The 16,280-nt window shown below is 32.5% G+C and overlaps 3 protein-coding genes across 4 annotated transcripts in view; all 3 read left to right on the top strand.

The window, feature by feature from the left end:
• LOC107549006 (spindlin-Z) overlaps positions 1-3,414 on the top strand; it is a 15,679-nt gene extending 12,265 nt beyond the window's left edge. Inside the window, exons 6-7 of one of the 2 annotated variants that reach the window (XR_001604522.1) lie at positions 2,371-2,791; positions 2,904-3,414. Coding sequence is in view for 1 of the 2 variants with exons in the window: in XM_016229901.1 (XP_016085387.1) it covers positions 2,371-2,570 (200 nt within the window). In the remaining variant the exon portion in view is untranslated. Of the gene's footprint in view, positions 1-2,370 lie in introns of both variants that reach the window. The other variant, XM_016229901.1, reaches the window with a different exon arrangement.
• Positions 3,415-8,667: 5,253 nt separating this feature from the next.
• On the top strand, positions 8,668-13,241 carry tfpil (tissue factor pathway inhibitor-like). Its single transcript, XM_016229861.1, has 6 exons — positions 8,668-8,736; positions 10,082-10,276; positions 10,369-10,533; positions 12,142-12,207; positions 12,578-12,656; positions 12,976-13,241. Exons 1-6 carry the CDS (start codon positions 8,670-8,672, stop codon positions 13,031-13,033), a joined length of 630 nt encoding a protein of 209 aa, XP_016085347.1. The 5' UTR covers positions 8,668-8,669; the 3' UTR covers positions 13,034-13,241.
• A 40-nt stretch (positions 13,242-13,281) lies between these two features.
• Positions 13,282-16,280, top strand: part of LOC107548974 (myosin-IIIb) — a 70,996-nt gene continuing 67,997 nt past the window's right edge. The window contains 1 exon segment of the mRNA XM_071582274.1: positions 13,282-13,286. Within this exon segment, the coding sequence (XP_071438375.1) occupies positions 13,282-13,286 (5 nt within the window).

Raw genomic sequence — 16,280 nt, 5'->3', positions numbered from 1 at the left:
TGTGTTGATGCCATGAAATTTAAAATCAACTTATTTTTCCCTTTATACATTATACAATTATACATTTTCTCAGTTTAAACATTTGATATGTCATCTATGTTGTATTCTGAATAAAATATTGAAATTTGAAACTTCCACTGCATTCTGTTTTTATTCACAATTTGTACATTGTCCCAACTTTTTTGGAATCGGGTTTGTAAATATAAATCATGATTCTGTCTGAGCTATGCGTTTTAAAACGAACACTAACTAGTGTAAATATAGCCTAACAGATGTGTAAACTGAAGACTATTTGAGCTTTATTAAAACTATTTTGCACTGATTTATTGTGTTGGTTACATTTTGTTCCTTTGTGCAGTGGCTCAGGAGAGGAATCTTTGAGTTTGTATAAACATCAACAAGCTGAAAAATAAAACCATTTTATTTCTACGCTGTATTGTTGATGTCTTTCCGCGGTTGAAACACTGATTGAGTTTATTCGCGTTAAAACTAGTAGTACAGAGAAAGGAATGATCGCGTTCACTCGCGCTCCGCTCTGCACAGATCTGCGGGGCGTCACGGCTCAGACACGGGAACCGGAGCTGATCACGGCCGAGTGATCTAGTCAGAGCTTGTGTTGGGATTATATACCAGCACGTTTCTGAACCGTCCCAGAAGCGGCTCTCTAAGGCGTTTATACAGCGATCTGTCATGCCACATAAAAGACGGTCAAAATGCCATTTATTATTTGAATTTCCTGAGAAGAAGAAAAAAAAACTATTCGTGCAGTACACATGCGTACCGTACCGAAACGGTTCGGTATGAATACGTGTACCATTACACCCCTAATATATATATATATATATATATATATACTTTATTTCGAGAGAAACTCCGAATTGCGAGATAGTAACTATATTTTCTCAAGTTCTGTTGTTTTGTTTTCACCACGGAATAAAAATTTAAAAAGTTTATATTTATAACTTTTAACTTTTTTCAGAATTGCAAGAAAATACAGTTCGAATTGTGGGATTAAAAGTCAATTATTTATTATCTGTTTTTATTCACAATTTGTACATTGTCCCAACTTTTTTGGAATCGGGTTTGTAAATATAAATCATGATTCTGTCTGAGCTATGCGTTTTAAAACGAACACTAACTAGTGTAAATATAGCCTAACAGATGTGTAAACTGAAGACTATTTGAGCTTTATTAAAACTATTTTGCACTGATTTATTGTGTTGGTTACATTTTGTTCCTTTGTGCAGTGGCTCAGGAGAGGAATCTTTGAGTTTGTATAAACATCAACAAGCTGAAAAATAAAACCATTTTATTTCTACGCTGTATTGTTGATGTCTTTCCGCGGTTGAAACACTGATTGAGTTTATTCGCGTTAAAACTAGTAGTACAGAGGAAGGAATGATCGCGTTCACTCGCGCTCCGCTCTGCACAGATCTGCGGGGCGTCACGGCTCAGACACGGGAACCGGAGCTGATCACGGCCGAGTGATCTAGTCAGAGCTTGTGTTGGGATTATATACCAGCACGTTTCTGAACCGTCCCAGAAGCGGCTCTCTAAGGCGTTTATACAGCGATCTGTCATGCCACATAAAAGACGGTCAAAATGCCATTTATTATTTGAATTTCCTGAGAAGAAGAAAAAAAAACTATTCGTGCAGTACACATGCGTACCGTACCGAAACGGTTCGGTATGAATACGTGTACCATTACACCCCTAATATATATATATATATATATATATATACTTTATTTCGAGAGAAACTCCGAATTGCGAGATAGTAACTATATTTTCTCAAGTTCTGTTGTTTTGTTTTCACCACGGAATAAAAATTTAAAAAGCTTATATTTATAACTTTTAACTTTTTTCAGAATTGCAAGAAAATACAGTTCGAATTGTGGGATTAAAAGTCAATTATTTATTATTTATTTATTTAGTCATTTAGCAGACGCTTTTATCCAAAGCGACTTACAAATGAGGACAATAAAAGCAGTCAAAACTAACAAAAGAGCAACAATATATAAGTGCAAATGACAAGTCGCGGTTAGCCTAACGCAGTACACGTAGCAAGGTGTGTGTATATATATATATATATATATATACACACACAATTACCATCCCTTGCCAGAAACAAACTTCCATAACATTTAACAGAATTGACAAAACCAATGTAAAATAAAAATTTGAAAACTGAAATGACTAATTTACAAAGTTTTTGGTGGATTTCTTTTTCTGAAATGAAAATGCGATTACATTTTATTACACAATTTTCTGTGTTTTTTGGAATGTGTAATAATGCACCATATTCGAGTCGTTTTTATCATTCAAAGAGTCATTGCTATTTTTACTAATAATGGTTCCTGTGTGTTTCAGACGACTCGCCCCCAGCGGAGCGTGAGCCCGGAGAGGTAGTGGACAGCCTCGTGGGGAAGCAGGTGGAATACGCCAAAGAGGACGGCTCTAAACGAACTGGCATGGTTATCCATCAGGTGGAGGCCAAGCCCTCCGTCTACTTCATCAAGTTTGATGACGACTTTCACATTTACGTCTATGACCTGGTGAAAACCTCGTAAAGCGGCGACACGGGACGAGGAGAGGGGGAGGAGTTTCACGTAAACCATGTGATCCACACAAACTTTTTTTTTTTTGCCAAAAGTTCTCTCAGAACATTTCTCGTAACATCTTTAGGAAATGGAACGCTGGATATTTCGGTGGATTACCGCTAGTGTCTCTTATCGCTGTAGGATGAACAAACATCCCCCCCCCGACATACACGTAGCTTCACATTTCAGAGGTTCGTCTCGAGCATTTCCCATTCCTGTTGGTTGTTGAAAAAGACGTTCATCGGGAAAATTTCGTCTGGCTGTTCTGGGACGTTAAAGTGTTCATCTGTTGGACTGTTACAGCTCCGTCTTGGGTTGAAATTCAAGCTAGCGGTTTGCGCCGATCCTGGGGAAACGGTGAAAACGAAACGCGGCGGTCCGTGAAGGATGAGGAGCTTTCGGGATGTCCTAAACTTCGTAAAAGTGCCAGGAGGTGGAGGGCGGGAGAAAATGTCTGTAAATAAGACATCGTTCTGTTCTTGATGTCTTTGAGTCGGTTGCCAGATGTTTCATGTTTATCCCTCCGTCTTCTGGTTCTCGCCGGAATTGCGCACACGAGCTCCACTGTCAATCAAATGTAGGCATTTGTGGCGTGAAACCCCACAGTCTTGTTTTTATGTATTTTGTTTTCTACTTTTTATTTTATATATATATATATATATGTCATCACCACAAGTAAACGCTAATGCAGCTTTTATTATCTTAAGCACTAAATTTAGAGACTTGTTTTGCTCCCGTTTGTTTTCAATGAATTGCTACATCTTTGAAACAAAAAAAAAAAAAAAATTGAATTTCATATTTGGAACATTGATTTAACGTTCATTTCACTTAATTTACTTAATGGGCTTCATAACATATACAAAATGCCCAATTAATTGTATCATATTGCAGAGTGTGAACATCTTGGGTTATTGTTGTTATGGTGTAGATTAATGGGTTTATTGTGTCTTAGCACATGATTTTGACTCTTTAGCACTAAAAATCATACGGTTACCCAATTCCCCCGAAGTATTTAGAGATGTTACACAACTAATTGCACAAAGTGTTTAATCCCGTACCGGTTAGAAAATGCTGATGCAATAACGAAGAAAGTATTCAGGAATTTCTTTGCACCCCGTGACATTAGCGTTGTTTTTCTTTCATCAGCCTTGGAGAGATTTCTCTGACGCTTTGCCTCTCTGCGAGCATAAGCGTCTGTGCCTCGATATTGACTTCAGTATGTTTTTTTTACGTGTGTGTTTTGTCTGAAGGTTTGAGTGTTCCCATTAGACTTGTGCGAAGTGACACGAAGGCCCCCTCCGAGGAATGTTACGGTCGCAGCTACATGTTTTTTGCATTGTTTCAGCGTTTTGTGCTGCTTTCGGTTACAGTGTTCCTGTTTTCACAATTACATGAAGATTTTCTCTTGTTCCGAAGCCGCTGTCGACTGCATTGGATGCACAACTCTAGACGAGTGCCATGAAGACATGCACAGGTCAGATTTCACTCCAAAATCACGTGAATTTTTTTTTTTTAAATTTATTTTATTTTAGACCCATTGCATTTTGCAAAAAAAAATTGCATTTATTTTCATGACATTTAAGCACATTCATTCAAATTCTCATTACCTAATGCAAAAACACCTTTACTGTAATACATTAGTGTAATGCAACGTGTAATACTGTAATAATCCTGTCCAGGCACACTGATTTACACAGCATTAATCTAAATCTTTCTTATGATGTATTAATACTTTAAACTTTTTTTTTTTTTTTGGATATTGCAGTGATGGGAATTTGGGGGTTAAACATGTTAATTGATTCATAAATGGCCAAAAATGTCTAATATTACGTGGTAATTGTCATAAAAGTTATATATATATAAACACATGTGTATGTGTACATATATACAGTGGGTACGGAAAGTATTCAGACCCCCTTAAATTTTTAACTTTGTTATATTGCAGGCACACACACACACACACACACACACACTTGGAGGATTATGTTATAAATAGACTGTAGTCTGTAGTTTCACTGCACGCGTTATTGCACTAATCAGGGAATTTAAAAAATGTGATTTTCAAGCCTGGGAATTTCTATTGCATATCAAATATATAGCTCTAATTATGCTCAAGTCTAAAGTATGTTATGCGTTTCTCTGCGTGTTTATACAATTTAATCTGACCTAGTTATTGAAATGCATTGAGCAAAAGGTGTTAAACTCCATCTAAATGTGTGCTAAATCTTCAATAATTATTTTGCATGCAGCTTTTATGATTTCATATTTAATTGAAAGTCTACGTAGTATTTGTTGACCAATCTATCCGTCTATAGAGATATAATATATAAAAAATGCTATTATTACTTCATTGTAAAATCAGTCAGTATAAATAACAAATATTATATTGTTATTCTGGGTTGATAAATAGCATGGAAAACATATTATTTTATTATTTTTGCATTTGCATTATGTATTTTATATTGGCAACAATTTCTGTTCAGTCAAAATGTTGCCTTTGCCTTTTTTGTATTTAGCTTTTTTTGTACTGTATTTACATTTTTATTGCATTATACATTTTAAATGTAAAATATACATACATTTTATATATTTATAATTTATGTATATTTTACATTTAAAATGTGTGTGTGTGTGTGTATATATATATATATATATATATATAAATTGCAATTTATATATTTATATTTACCAATATAAATATAAAATATTCATTTTTGGAAAAACAGCATGGAAACCTTAAATATTGATTTTGATAAAATAAGTGTATGTATACTAAATATATAAATATAATACTAAAATAATAATATACTATATTATGAATAATAATAATAATATACTATAAATAAATTGCAGTTCATTGCTATATATTGTAATATCGGTCAATATAAATACAATATTTTTTTTGTTAATAATTTTGAAAAACAGCATGAATACATGGCTTTATTATTTTGAGCTAGAATGTTTTTTATTTGGAGGGTTTTTTTGTACTGTATTCTACTATATATATATATAATTGAATTTCACACTTTAAATCAGCCGCTATTTCTGTTTTGTCAAAACAATGGTTCCTTTGATTTCATTTATTATTTTTAGGAAGGTTTTTTTTATACTGTATTTTGCTATTTGTATTATTTTTTACTATTTATTGCATTAAACATTTTAAATTGCCAGCAATTTCTGTTTGGTTTGATTTCCTTTTTCTACTGTATTTTACTATTTAGTTTTATTGCATTATACCTTTTAAAATGGCAACAACTTCCGTTCGGTCAAAATGATGTGGATTTGAAGTAAATCCCATTCAAAGCTGTTTCAGAAAGAAGAAGAAATCTATGATGTTATATTGTATGAAATGTGTAAACTAGCTACAAAGCGTAACTCTGCTGTGGGCTGCGTGGCCTGAGGGTCATGTGTTTGTGATGTTGACGTGTTTTCTGCTGTTTTCCAGCGAGCTGAAGAAGAGATACAACATCACAGCCGTACCGAAGCTGGTCATCGTGAAGGAGAGCGGTCAGGTGATCACAGACAAAGGCCGAAAGCAGATCCGGGAGCAGGGTCTGGCGTGTTTCCGGAGCTGGCTGGAGGTGGCCGAGGTCTTCCAGAACTTTAAAGGCTGAGAATCACGCGGAGAAGGGCTGCTGAAACCAACGCTTTACCTGCAGAAAAGAGCCAGAACATTCTTATGCAATCGTGTGCAAGAGCTTTAAACATGTCTTTTCAGGTCAACAACCCACACGACTAGTGAAAAGTTACTTTACTATTATTCTTAAATAATGTGGCAGTGAGTAGATGTGTCCAAACTTTTGACTGGTAGTGTATTTAAAGGAATAGTTCACCAAAAAAATTAAGATTTGCTGAAAATGTGCTCAGGCCATCCAAGATTAGGATGAGTTTGTTTCTTCATCAGATTTGTAGAAATGTAGCATTGCATCAGTGTCTCAGCAATGGATGCTCTGCAGTGAATGGGTGCCGTCAGAATAAGAGCTGATAAAAACATCACAATAATCCACAGCACTCCAGTCCATCAGTTAACATCTGGAGAAGACAAAAGCTGAAACACATCCAGCATTAAGACGTTTTTAACTTCAAACATCACTTCCAGCTAAAATACAAGTCCATAATCCATAATAATAAGGCTTCCTACAGTGAAAAAGTCTCCAGTTCCTCCCACAGATGTGACCCTGGAGCACAAAATCAGTCATAAGGGTCAATTTCTCAAAATTGAGATGTATGCATAATCTGTACGCTGAATAAATTGCTTTGCATTGATGTATGGTTTGTTAGGATCAGACAATATTTGGTTGAGATACAACTATTATATGCCTACATACTATTAAGAAATATTATGAATAATAAACCATGACCTTTTGACTCATTTCACTGTGACGGTGACACAGACATCATGATATTTTGATAATATCAGTTATAGTTACTAAAAGCAACTTTTTCAATCAATTAAAAAAATTTTGGAAAAATCATTAAAACAGTTTTTTAATTCAAAATATTGCATAAAATTTAAATTTTGGTTAAAATTATTATTTATCATGATACAAATTTTAATGCAATAGTGAAATATTTTAATTATCAGAATTATTAAAAATTTTAATTCATTATTTATGTCTTTGAATTCATATTATAATTATTTAAAATCGATCAGAATTCATTCAAATTTTAATTAAATGTTTAAATTAATATTAAAACACTAATTTGTTATCAGAAGTAATACATATTTTAATTAAATAGATTTAAATACTTAAATTATTATTAATAAAACAATATTTCAAAGAATTTAATATTTATTAGCATCAATACAAATTTCAATTCAATATTTAAATAATTAGAATAATAGTTTTATATTTATCAGAATTAATACAATATTTAAATTATTATTGAAATGCAGGTTATTTGTGAATCTGTCTTTGGTGGCTGGAACAATAGTTCTGCCCGGACGATAACGCGGAGCCATATAGTTAATATCAGTAATACGCAGCATGCACGATACAAGGAAATGGTCAGTAACATCATCGCTTTGAGGTACGATATCTATATCAGTAAGATCAATTCCATGCGATATAATTAAATCTAGAATATGATTAAAACGATGAGTGGGCCCGGTGACATTTTGCTTAAGGATTTATTAGAATTAATGTTGTCATTTGGCCTGTGAACATTAATATTTAAATGATTAAAATTTATTAGAATCAATACAAATTTTAATGCAATATTTATTTCAAATGTATTTATTATTAAAATAATTTTAAATTAATATTAAAACACTAATTTGTTATCAGAAGTAATACATATTTTAATTAAATAGATTTAAATACTTAAATTATTATTAATAAAACAATATTTCAAAGAATTTAATATTTATTAGCATCAATACAAATTTCAATTCAATATTTAAATAATTAGAATAATAGTTTTATATTTATCAGAATTAATACAATATTTAAATTATTATTGAAATAAGGATTTATTAGAATTAATGTTGTCATTTGGCCTGTGAACATTAATATTTAAATGATTAAAATACTTATATTTATTAGAATCAATACACATTTTAATGCAATATTTATTTCAAATGTATTTATTATTAAAATAATAATTTCATATATTTATCAGAATTCATGTTTTGTCATTTGTGCTGTGAACATTAATATTTTAATTATTATTCAAATATGAATTCAGTATTTATCAGAGGTAATGTTTTGTCGTTTGTCCTGCATTGAGCTGTCCGTTGCACTTCTTTCTGTGCGTCTCTGAGTTCATTGGGTCTGCAGGAGAAACAAAGGGCAAATGAAAACTTGCTTGCCGTTTGTTTCAATAAAATATCAGATGTTTTCAAATGAAATATGTTTATTGAATCACAAATGTCATCCCTCGGACCAACAGGAATCACGTCTCAGTTTAATGTGCTCTCGTGGACAGGTTTCTGGGAGAGTATTAGTGAAGGTTTTATGACAGAAACTGGCCTCAGTGTGAGAGAAACACACCCTGATCATAAAAACAGAGCTGATAAGAGGGTCTAAAGGACTCGACAGAAACCCAGTCCAGTCTGAAGCTCCCACCATGAGGAGCTCCACACTCTGCGCTCTGCTGCTTCTGGGGTTCGGAGGCGCTTCTGCTTCATCCGTGGGTCAGTTATTATACATGCTTTCTTTACAGGAAGTGTCTATTCTATATTAAAAGGGTTGATAATATTGATAATAACTCTAATAGACATCCCTGTTGCCTTTTGCAATTAATGCACTGCAATTCAGAAGTTTGGACACACATTCTTTCTTAATTATGGCATAGAGAAACAGTTCAAGAACTACAGTTTACTGTAAAGTAATGCATTTGATCAATTTTCAAAAAAATGTATTTTAATAGCCTTACAGTTCTATGACAACCTATAAACACTTGTCAAAGCCATACGCTTCACAATTGGAGGATGATATGTGAATTCCCCGAAAGGCCATCAGGGAAGTGAAACCAAGTTCATTAAATTCATTTACAATATGCACACATTTATTTGAAATCTTATGCCTAATGGGCTGAAAATGAATCTGGTTGAGCTGTTTGCATCCTTTTAATATTACTTTTTATTTTTTTTTTATTATTGTTTTCAATGTTTAAATACTTTAATTATTCAAATAAAAGTTTTGTTTTAAAAAAATAAATAAAATCAACTTTATTGTCAAGCACAGAACAAATATTTAAATATTTTAATATTACAATTATACTTTTTTACAAAATAAAATCAGCTTTATTGTCAAATACAGAACAAATATTTAAATATTTAAATGATTGTTAAATCAATAATTTGTTAAAAAACGTCAAATACAGAACAAATATTTAAGTATTTACGTTATTACTATTATATTACTATTTATTATTATAATATCATATTTAAAAAAATAAAATCAGCTTTATTGTCAAATACAGAACACATATTTTAATGTTTAAATTATTAAAATAATAGTTTTTAAAAATCTACTTTGTCAAATACAGAACAAATATTTAAACATTTAAATGATAATGAAAATAGTTTGTTTTAAAAGCTAAAATCACAAATATTTCAATATTCATTAAAATAATAAAAATGTCTTTTAAAAAAGAAAATCAAATGTATAGTCAAATACAGAACAAATATTTTAATGTTTAAATTATTAACATAATTAAATAAACTACTTCATTGTCAAATACAGAGCAAATATTTAAACATTTAAATGATTATTAAAATAATACAAATGTGTTTAAAACAATAAAATCAACTTTATTGTCAAAAACAGAAAAAAATATTTTAATTATTATTAAAATAATAATTTGTTTTAAAAAAAACTAAAAACAACTTTACTGTCGAACACAGGGCAAATATTTACATATTTAAATGATTATTAAAATAATAATGCATTTAAGTAGAGGCTTCTAAAAACTAAAAACATTCCGATGTGTCCAAACGCTGGAGATAATAATGAGTTGTTTCTGTCTTTTGTCAGGCCCCCGGTGCACAGAGCCCAGGGATGAAGGCAGAGGGAAGGAAAAGCTGTTGAAGTATTTCTATGACCCGCAGTCGCAGGGCTGCGTCCCGTTCTTCTATAAAGGAGAAGGCGGCAGCAGCAACCGCTTCAGCAGCGATAGAGACTGTGTGAAAGCATGCTCGCCCAAAGCTCACGAGATCTACCCGGATGACGGTAAAACAATCAACAAGTATGCACCCTATTTGATGATTTGACACGAGTGAAGTGAGGTTTAATTTGTCCTGCTCTTCCCTCGTGTCCGTCAGATAAGGTCTGCTCTCTGCCAAAGGACGAAGGAACCTGCTTCGCTACCATTCCGATGTATTATTACGACACTGAAGAGAAGATGTGCCTTATGTTCTTGTACAGAGGCTGCAATGGAAACGCCAACCGTTTTGATTCTCGAGAGGATTGTCACAATATGTGTGACGGTCAGTTCAGCTCTCATTTTATGGAAAGAGTTATAGATTAAATGTTAAAACGGCTTGCCATACCTGTTTAGACAAGTCACACACTCTCAGGAAAATAGGTACAATGCTGTCACTGTTGCGGCATCCTAAGGTACAAAAGCTATATTAGTACCTAAATGTAACGCCCCAGTGACCTTTTTTTCTGAGAGTGCAGATGAGTTAATAATCAAACCCTCAGTTTCACTGGAAGTTTATTCGTTTTTTAGTTAGTGTCTTTACAACTGTTTAAACTTCGGTATATAAATAGGTTGTTTTGTTTTTTTTGAAGATGGCAAACAATTGGAGGTTATAAGTTATGAGTTAAGTTCCCACGTCTTTGACCAGTTCTTCCACTTCGACTGATGCCAGTTACTTCAGAATGCTGGGTTGTTTCAACCCTTCTTTGGGTCAAATATGGACTAACCCAATTTTTTGGGTTAAAAATTGAATTGAAAAATGTAGCTCAACAGTTGGGTCAGTACATGCTTGACCCAAAGTTGGGTTGCATTTTTTAGAAGTGAGATAAAGCCTAATTTTAAATGTTAAATAAACACAGATGCACAGAGAAGAAGAGGATGTCCTAAACATTACTGCTATATAAAAAAATTAGGCAGTAAATTGGGGCTTTTTGAGTCAATGTGAAAATAATGACTTGGAGTATATAAGGAGCTTTAGGATACTCCACTTCAAATGATTTTCTTTTTTGTTTTTTTGAATGACACATTATGACACAAGGACATTAAATTGATCAAAAGTGATAGTAGAGACATTTATAATGTTACAAAAGATTATATTTCAAATAAATGCTGTTCTTTTGAACTTTCTACTCATCAAAGAATCCTGAAAATTAAAATGTGACCCTGGAGCACAAATCCAGTCTTAAGTGTCAATTTTTCGAAATTGAGATGTATGCATCATCTGAAAGCTGAATAAATAAGCTCTCCATTGATGTATGGTTTGTTAGGATAGGACAATATTTGGTCGAGATACAACTATTAGAAAAACTGGAATCTAAATATTGAGAAAATCATCTTTAAAGTCGTCCAAATGAAGTTCATAGCAATGCATATTACTAATCAAAAATTAAGTTTTGATATATTTACGGTAGGAAATTTACTAAATATCTTCAAGGAACATGATCTTTACATAATATCCTAATTATTTTTGGCATAAAAGAAAAATCGATAATTGTGACCCATACAATGTATTTTTGGCTATTGCTACAAATATCCCCCAGCGACTTAACACTGCTTTTGTGCTGCAGGGTCTGTATCAGTTTGCACACGAACATCAACTGTTTTCAACATTGATAATAATCAGAAATGTTTCTTGAGCAGCAAATCAGCATATTAGAATGATTTCTGAAGATCATGTGACACTGATTTGAACATTTGAACATAGATTGACACAGAAAACAGCTGTTTTAAATGGTGAAAACATCAGATGATTTCTTTTGGGTTTTTCATCATTTCCTGACATGTTGAGCAGCTTCAGTGATGGAGTGTGTGTTCATCTGTTGTCCACTAGAGGTCAGTCGGTCTGTTCTTCTGACTGTCCTGAACTCACTGACTGTATAATGGTTTTTCACAGCACGATCCGGACGGCTGCTGGGAGCTGAAGACCTGCCAAACCCTGATGAGAAGACTGTTGATGCAGGTACATTTTAAAATATGTTTTATATTTTAATTGTTGCCACTGTTGTAGTTTGGCATAAAAGTTCTGCTGATGCTTTAATAATGGCACATTTCATCATTCATTGCATCAGTGCATTAAAAAAGCCTTTATTCAAGAGTCCATTAACATGCACTCTAAAAAATGCTGGGTTAAAAACAACCCAGTGCTGGGTAAAATAGGGATAAACCCAGCAATTGGGTTGTTTTGACCCAGCGGTTGGGTTAAACATTCAACCCAAACGCTGGGTCAAAACAACCCAATTCCTGGGTTTATCCCTATTTTACCCAGCACTGGGTTGTATTTAACCCAGCATTTTTCAGTGTGTTTTGATCATGTATATTTCCTCTCTCAGGGCTGATTGTGGGTGTTTTGGGTGGAATTGTGTTCGCTGGTGCTGTCATTTCTGCAATCGTGGTGTTTGTGCTCCAAAAGTAAGTATCACGTGATGTGAAAAAGTGCTGACGGCAAAATGCCCTCACTCTAAAAAATGCTGGGTTAAATACAACCCAGTGCTGGGTAAAATAGGGACAAACCCAGCAATTGGGCTGTTTTGATCCAGCGGTTGGGTTGAATGTTTAACCCAACCTTCTGGGTAGTAACCCAACCGCTGGATCAAAACATCCCAATTGCTGGGTTTGTCCCTATTTTACCCAGCACTGGGTTGTATTTAACCCAGCATTTTTTAGAGTGTGCCCTGTTTAATCTTAATCTTTTTGAGAAAGTATCTAAAAGGTTTCTTTTCATTCATAGGAAAAGCAAGAAAGCGGAACGAAAGCCAGTGCCGACGTCTGATGTCGAAATGAAATAGATCTTTGTTCACAACATTTGTTTGTACATACCTTGCTAGTGCTTTTGTACCGTTTATACAAGTCATGTTTGAACAGTAATAGAGCAATTGGGTTTAAATGATAAACATTAGTGTCCATGATAATGTTTTGTTTGACTAGAAAGGTTCAACAATGTAAAGCAGTTAAATATTAAAAGCAATCCGGTTTTGTCTGATATATGACAGCAGTTTCACAGATGTACCTGATCAAATGTATTGTAATTATTAAGATGATGTAACAAACAAATCAGAACTTTTCTGTGTTTTATATTGTTTTTTTTAATACAATAAATCATACATTAATACAATTTCGTTTGTTTCATTTTTAATATATAATATATATTATTAAATTTGATGTATAAAATAATACATTATATTAAATACATAATATTTAATATTAATAATAGATTAGATTCAAATAAAGAAGCAGAATCTGTATTTTAAGCAGATCTAACCAGAAGTACAAATAGTTATTTATTCATATTTATTTACTTATAATATTCTAATGATTAAAGTCAAATTTATTATTTATATATGTGACCCTGGAGCACAAAAGCAGTGTTAAGTCGCTGGGGGATATTTGTAGCAATAGCCAAAAATACATTGTATGGGTCAAAATTATCGATTTTTCTTTTATGCCAAAAATCATTAGGATATTAAATAAAGATCATGTTCCATGAAGATATTTTGCACATTTCCTACCGTAAATATATCAAAACTTAATTTTTGATTAGTAATATGCATTGCTAAGAACTTCATTTGGACGACTTTAAAGATGATTTTCTCAATATTTAGATTTTTTTGCACCCTCAGATTCCAGATTTTCAAATAGTTGTATCTCAGCCAAATATTGTCCTATCCTAACCTTATTTATTCAGCTTTCAGATAATGTATAAATCTCAGTTTGGAAAAATTGACACTTAAGACTGATTTTGTGCTCCAGGGTCACATATAATACTTTTTATTATAAATACTATATTTGTATGTATATAATTATTTTAAAGTGGTGCATATGTAAGATGCAGATGGTTGGCAAAATAAGAGATTGGATTGATTCAAGTACAATTTAGGCCTGTTTGTTTCCATTGGTCACATGTGAAGGACTTCGAACATTCATTGATTAGGTCATGGAGGAATCGTCTAATAATTACTCCTGTGAGCTGCCAATCACATGACCATAAAACACACCGCAGGTTATAAGAATCATTCATTAGACTGTAGTGCAGAACTACTAGCGTAACTGGTTTCAAAATATCCTCCAGGTAATAGTGATGTGTGACGTGTGGATAAAATGCCAAAGATTAAAAATTCTCCCACTGAAACAGGTTATAAGAATCATTCATTAGACTGTAGTGCAGAACTACTAGCGTAACTGGTTCAAAATATCCTCCAGGTAATAGTGATGTGTGACGTGTGGATAAAATGCCAAAGATTAAAAATTCTCCCACTGAAACATCATTGATCCACCGTTAATCTGCACTCTCAGAAAAAAAGGTACAAAAGCTGTCACTGGGGCGGTACCTTTTCAAAAGGCACACCTTTGTACCTAAACAGTCCATATTGGTACCTTAAAGGTACATATAAGTACATAAAGTGTACATATTAGTACCTAAAAGGTGCAAAAGTGTACCTTTTGAAAAGGTACCGCCCCAGTGACAGCTTTTGTACCTTTTTTTCTGAGAGTGTGAATGTGTGCTGGCTACAGACTCACTTCAAAACAATGTTTTCAAATGAACTACAGCAGTCTTATTTGCTACTATTAAGATAATATTAGAGCATTTAATTATTTTTTTTTTACATTAGTTTTAATTTTTTGTTTTAGTAATTTAGTTTTTCATGTGTGTAATTTTTATTAGTTTTTTATATATTTCTATATAGCTTTTTTTGTTTTTTTTTGTAATTTCAGTACTTCCACTTAAACCTGTTTATTTATATGCCAAGCCAACATTGCTAATTAATGTTTAAGTTAAGTCATCTTATAATTATATTTTCTATTATTCCAGCTTTATTTCAATTCCTAAAAACATGTTTAATAGTTTTAGTTAATTATAACAACTCAGGATTACAGGAATGAGAGGATTTTCAGTCATTTCCTCATATAAAGCTATTGTACTGCTTCATAAAACATGGAATATAGCACCTTTATATATGAGCTTCTTTTGGTCATTTTTGGAGATTAACATTGAAATGAGCAGCATCAGCATTCTGCTAAGTATCTCCATTTGTGTTGAATTAAAGTCATACGGGGTTGTAACGATATATACAGTGTTTTAAACAAGTCTCTTCTGCTCATCAAGGCTGCATTTATTTGATCAGAAATACAGTAAAAGCTGTAAAATTGTGAAACATTATTACAATTTAAAATAACTTTTCTATTTCAATATACTTTCAAATATAATTTATTTCTGTGATGCGCAGCTGTATTTTCAGCATCATTACTCCAGTCTTCAGTGTCACATGATCTTCAGAAATCAGTATAATATGCTGATTTGTTATCAATGTTGGAAGCAGTTTTGCTGCTTAATATTTTTGGAACCTGTGATACTTTTTTCAGCATTATTTGATGAATAAATTTAATGAATAAAGTCTTTTCTAACTATATAAGTCTTTATTATCACTTTTTATTAATTTAACACATCCTTGCTGAATAAAAGCATTAATTTCTTTTTTTTTTTTTGAATTAATTACTGACCCCAAACGTTTGAATGGTATAGTGTATATTGTTACAAAAGATTTTTATTTTAAATAAATGCTGTTCTTTTTAACTTTTTATTCATCAAAGAATCCTGAAAAAAGTATCACAGTTTCCAAAAAAAAAAATGTTAAGCAGCAAAAAATAAAAAATATTAATAAATAATAAATCAGCATATTATACTGATTTCTGAAGATCATGTGCTACTGAAGGCTGGAGTAATGATGCTGAAAATTCAGCTTTGCATCACAGAAATAAATGACATTTTAAAGTACATTAAAATAGAAAAGCATTATTTTAAATTGCAATAATGTTTCACAATAGTACTGTTTTTTCTGTATGTCTGATGAGCAGAAGAGACTTCTTTCAAACACATTAAAAATCTTACTGATCCCACACTTTTGACCGGTAGTGTAAGTGATTAAACGATGACAGAATTTTAATTTTGGGTGAACTGTTGTGAGGAAAGGGTTAATGACAGCGTCTATTAGCTGAGAGAGAGAGAGTGTGTGTGTGAGAGAGAGAGAGAGAGAGAGA

Source organism: Sinocyclocheilus grahami, unplaced genomic scaffold (genome assembly GCF_001515645.1).
Source record: "Sinocyclocheilus grahami isolate Dianchi unplaced genomic scaffold, SAMN03320097.WGS_v1.1 scaffold359.1, whole genome shotgun sequence".
NCBI lineage: Eukaryota > Metazoa > Chordata > Actinopteri > Cypriniformes > Cyprinidae > Sinocyclocheilus > Sinocyclocheilus grahami.
The sequence above is the reverse complement of the archived record's forward strand: the minus strand, read 5'-3'. Positions and strand labels throughout refer to the sequence as shown.

Bases quoted from the DNA above. Each gene is read 5' to 3' on its own strand.
- tfpil (XM_016229861.1), top strand. From the start codon at position 8,670: ATGAGGAGCTCCACACTCTGCGCTCTGCTGCTTCTGGGGTTCGGAGGC. The intron at 12,208-12,577 runs GTACATTTTAAA...TTCCTCTCTCAG, and splicing joins TGAGAAGACTGTTGATGCAG to GGCTGATTGTGGGTGTTTTG. The intron at 12,657-12,975 runs GTAAGTATCACG...TTTCATTCATAG, and splicing joins GTGGTGTTTGTGCTCCAAAA to GAAAAGCAAGAAAGCGGAAC.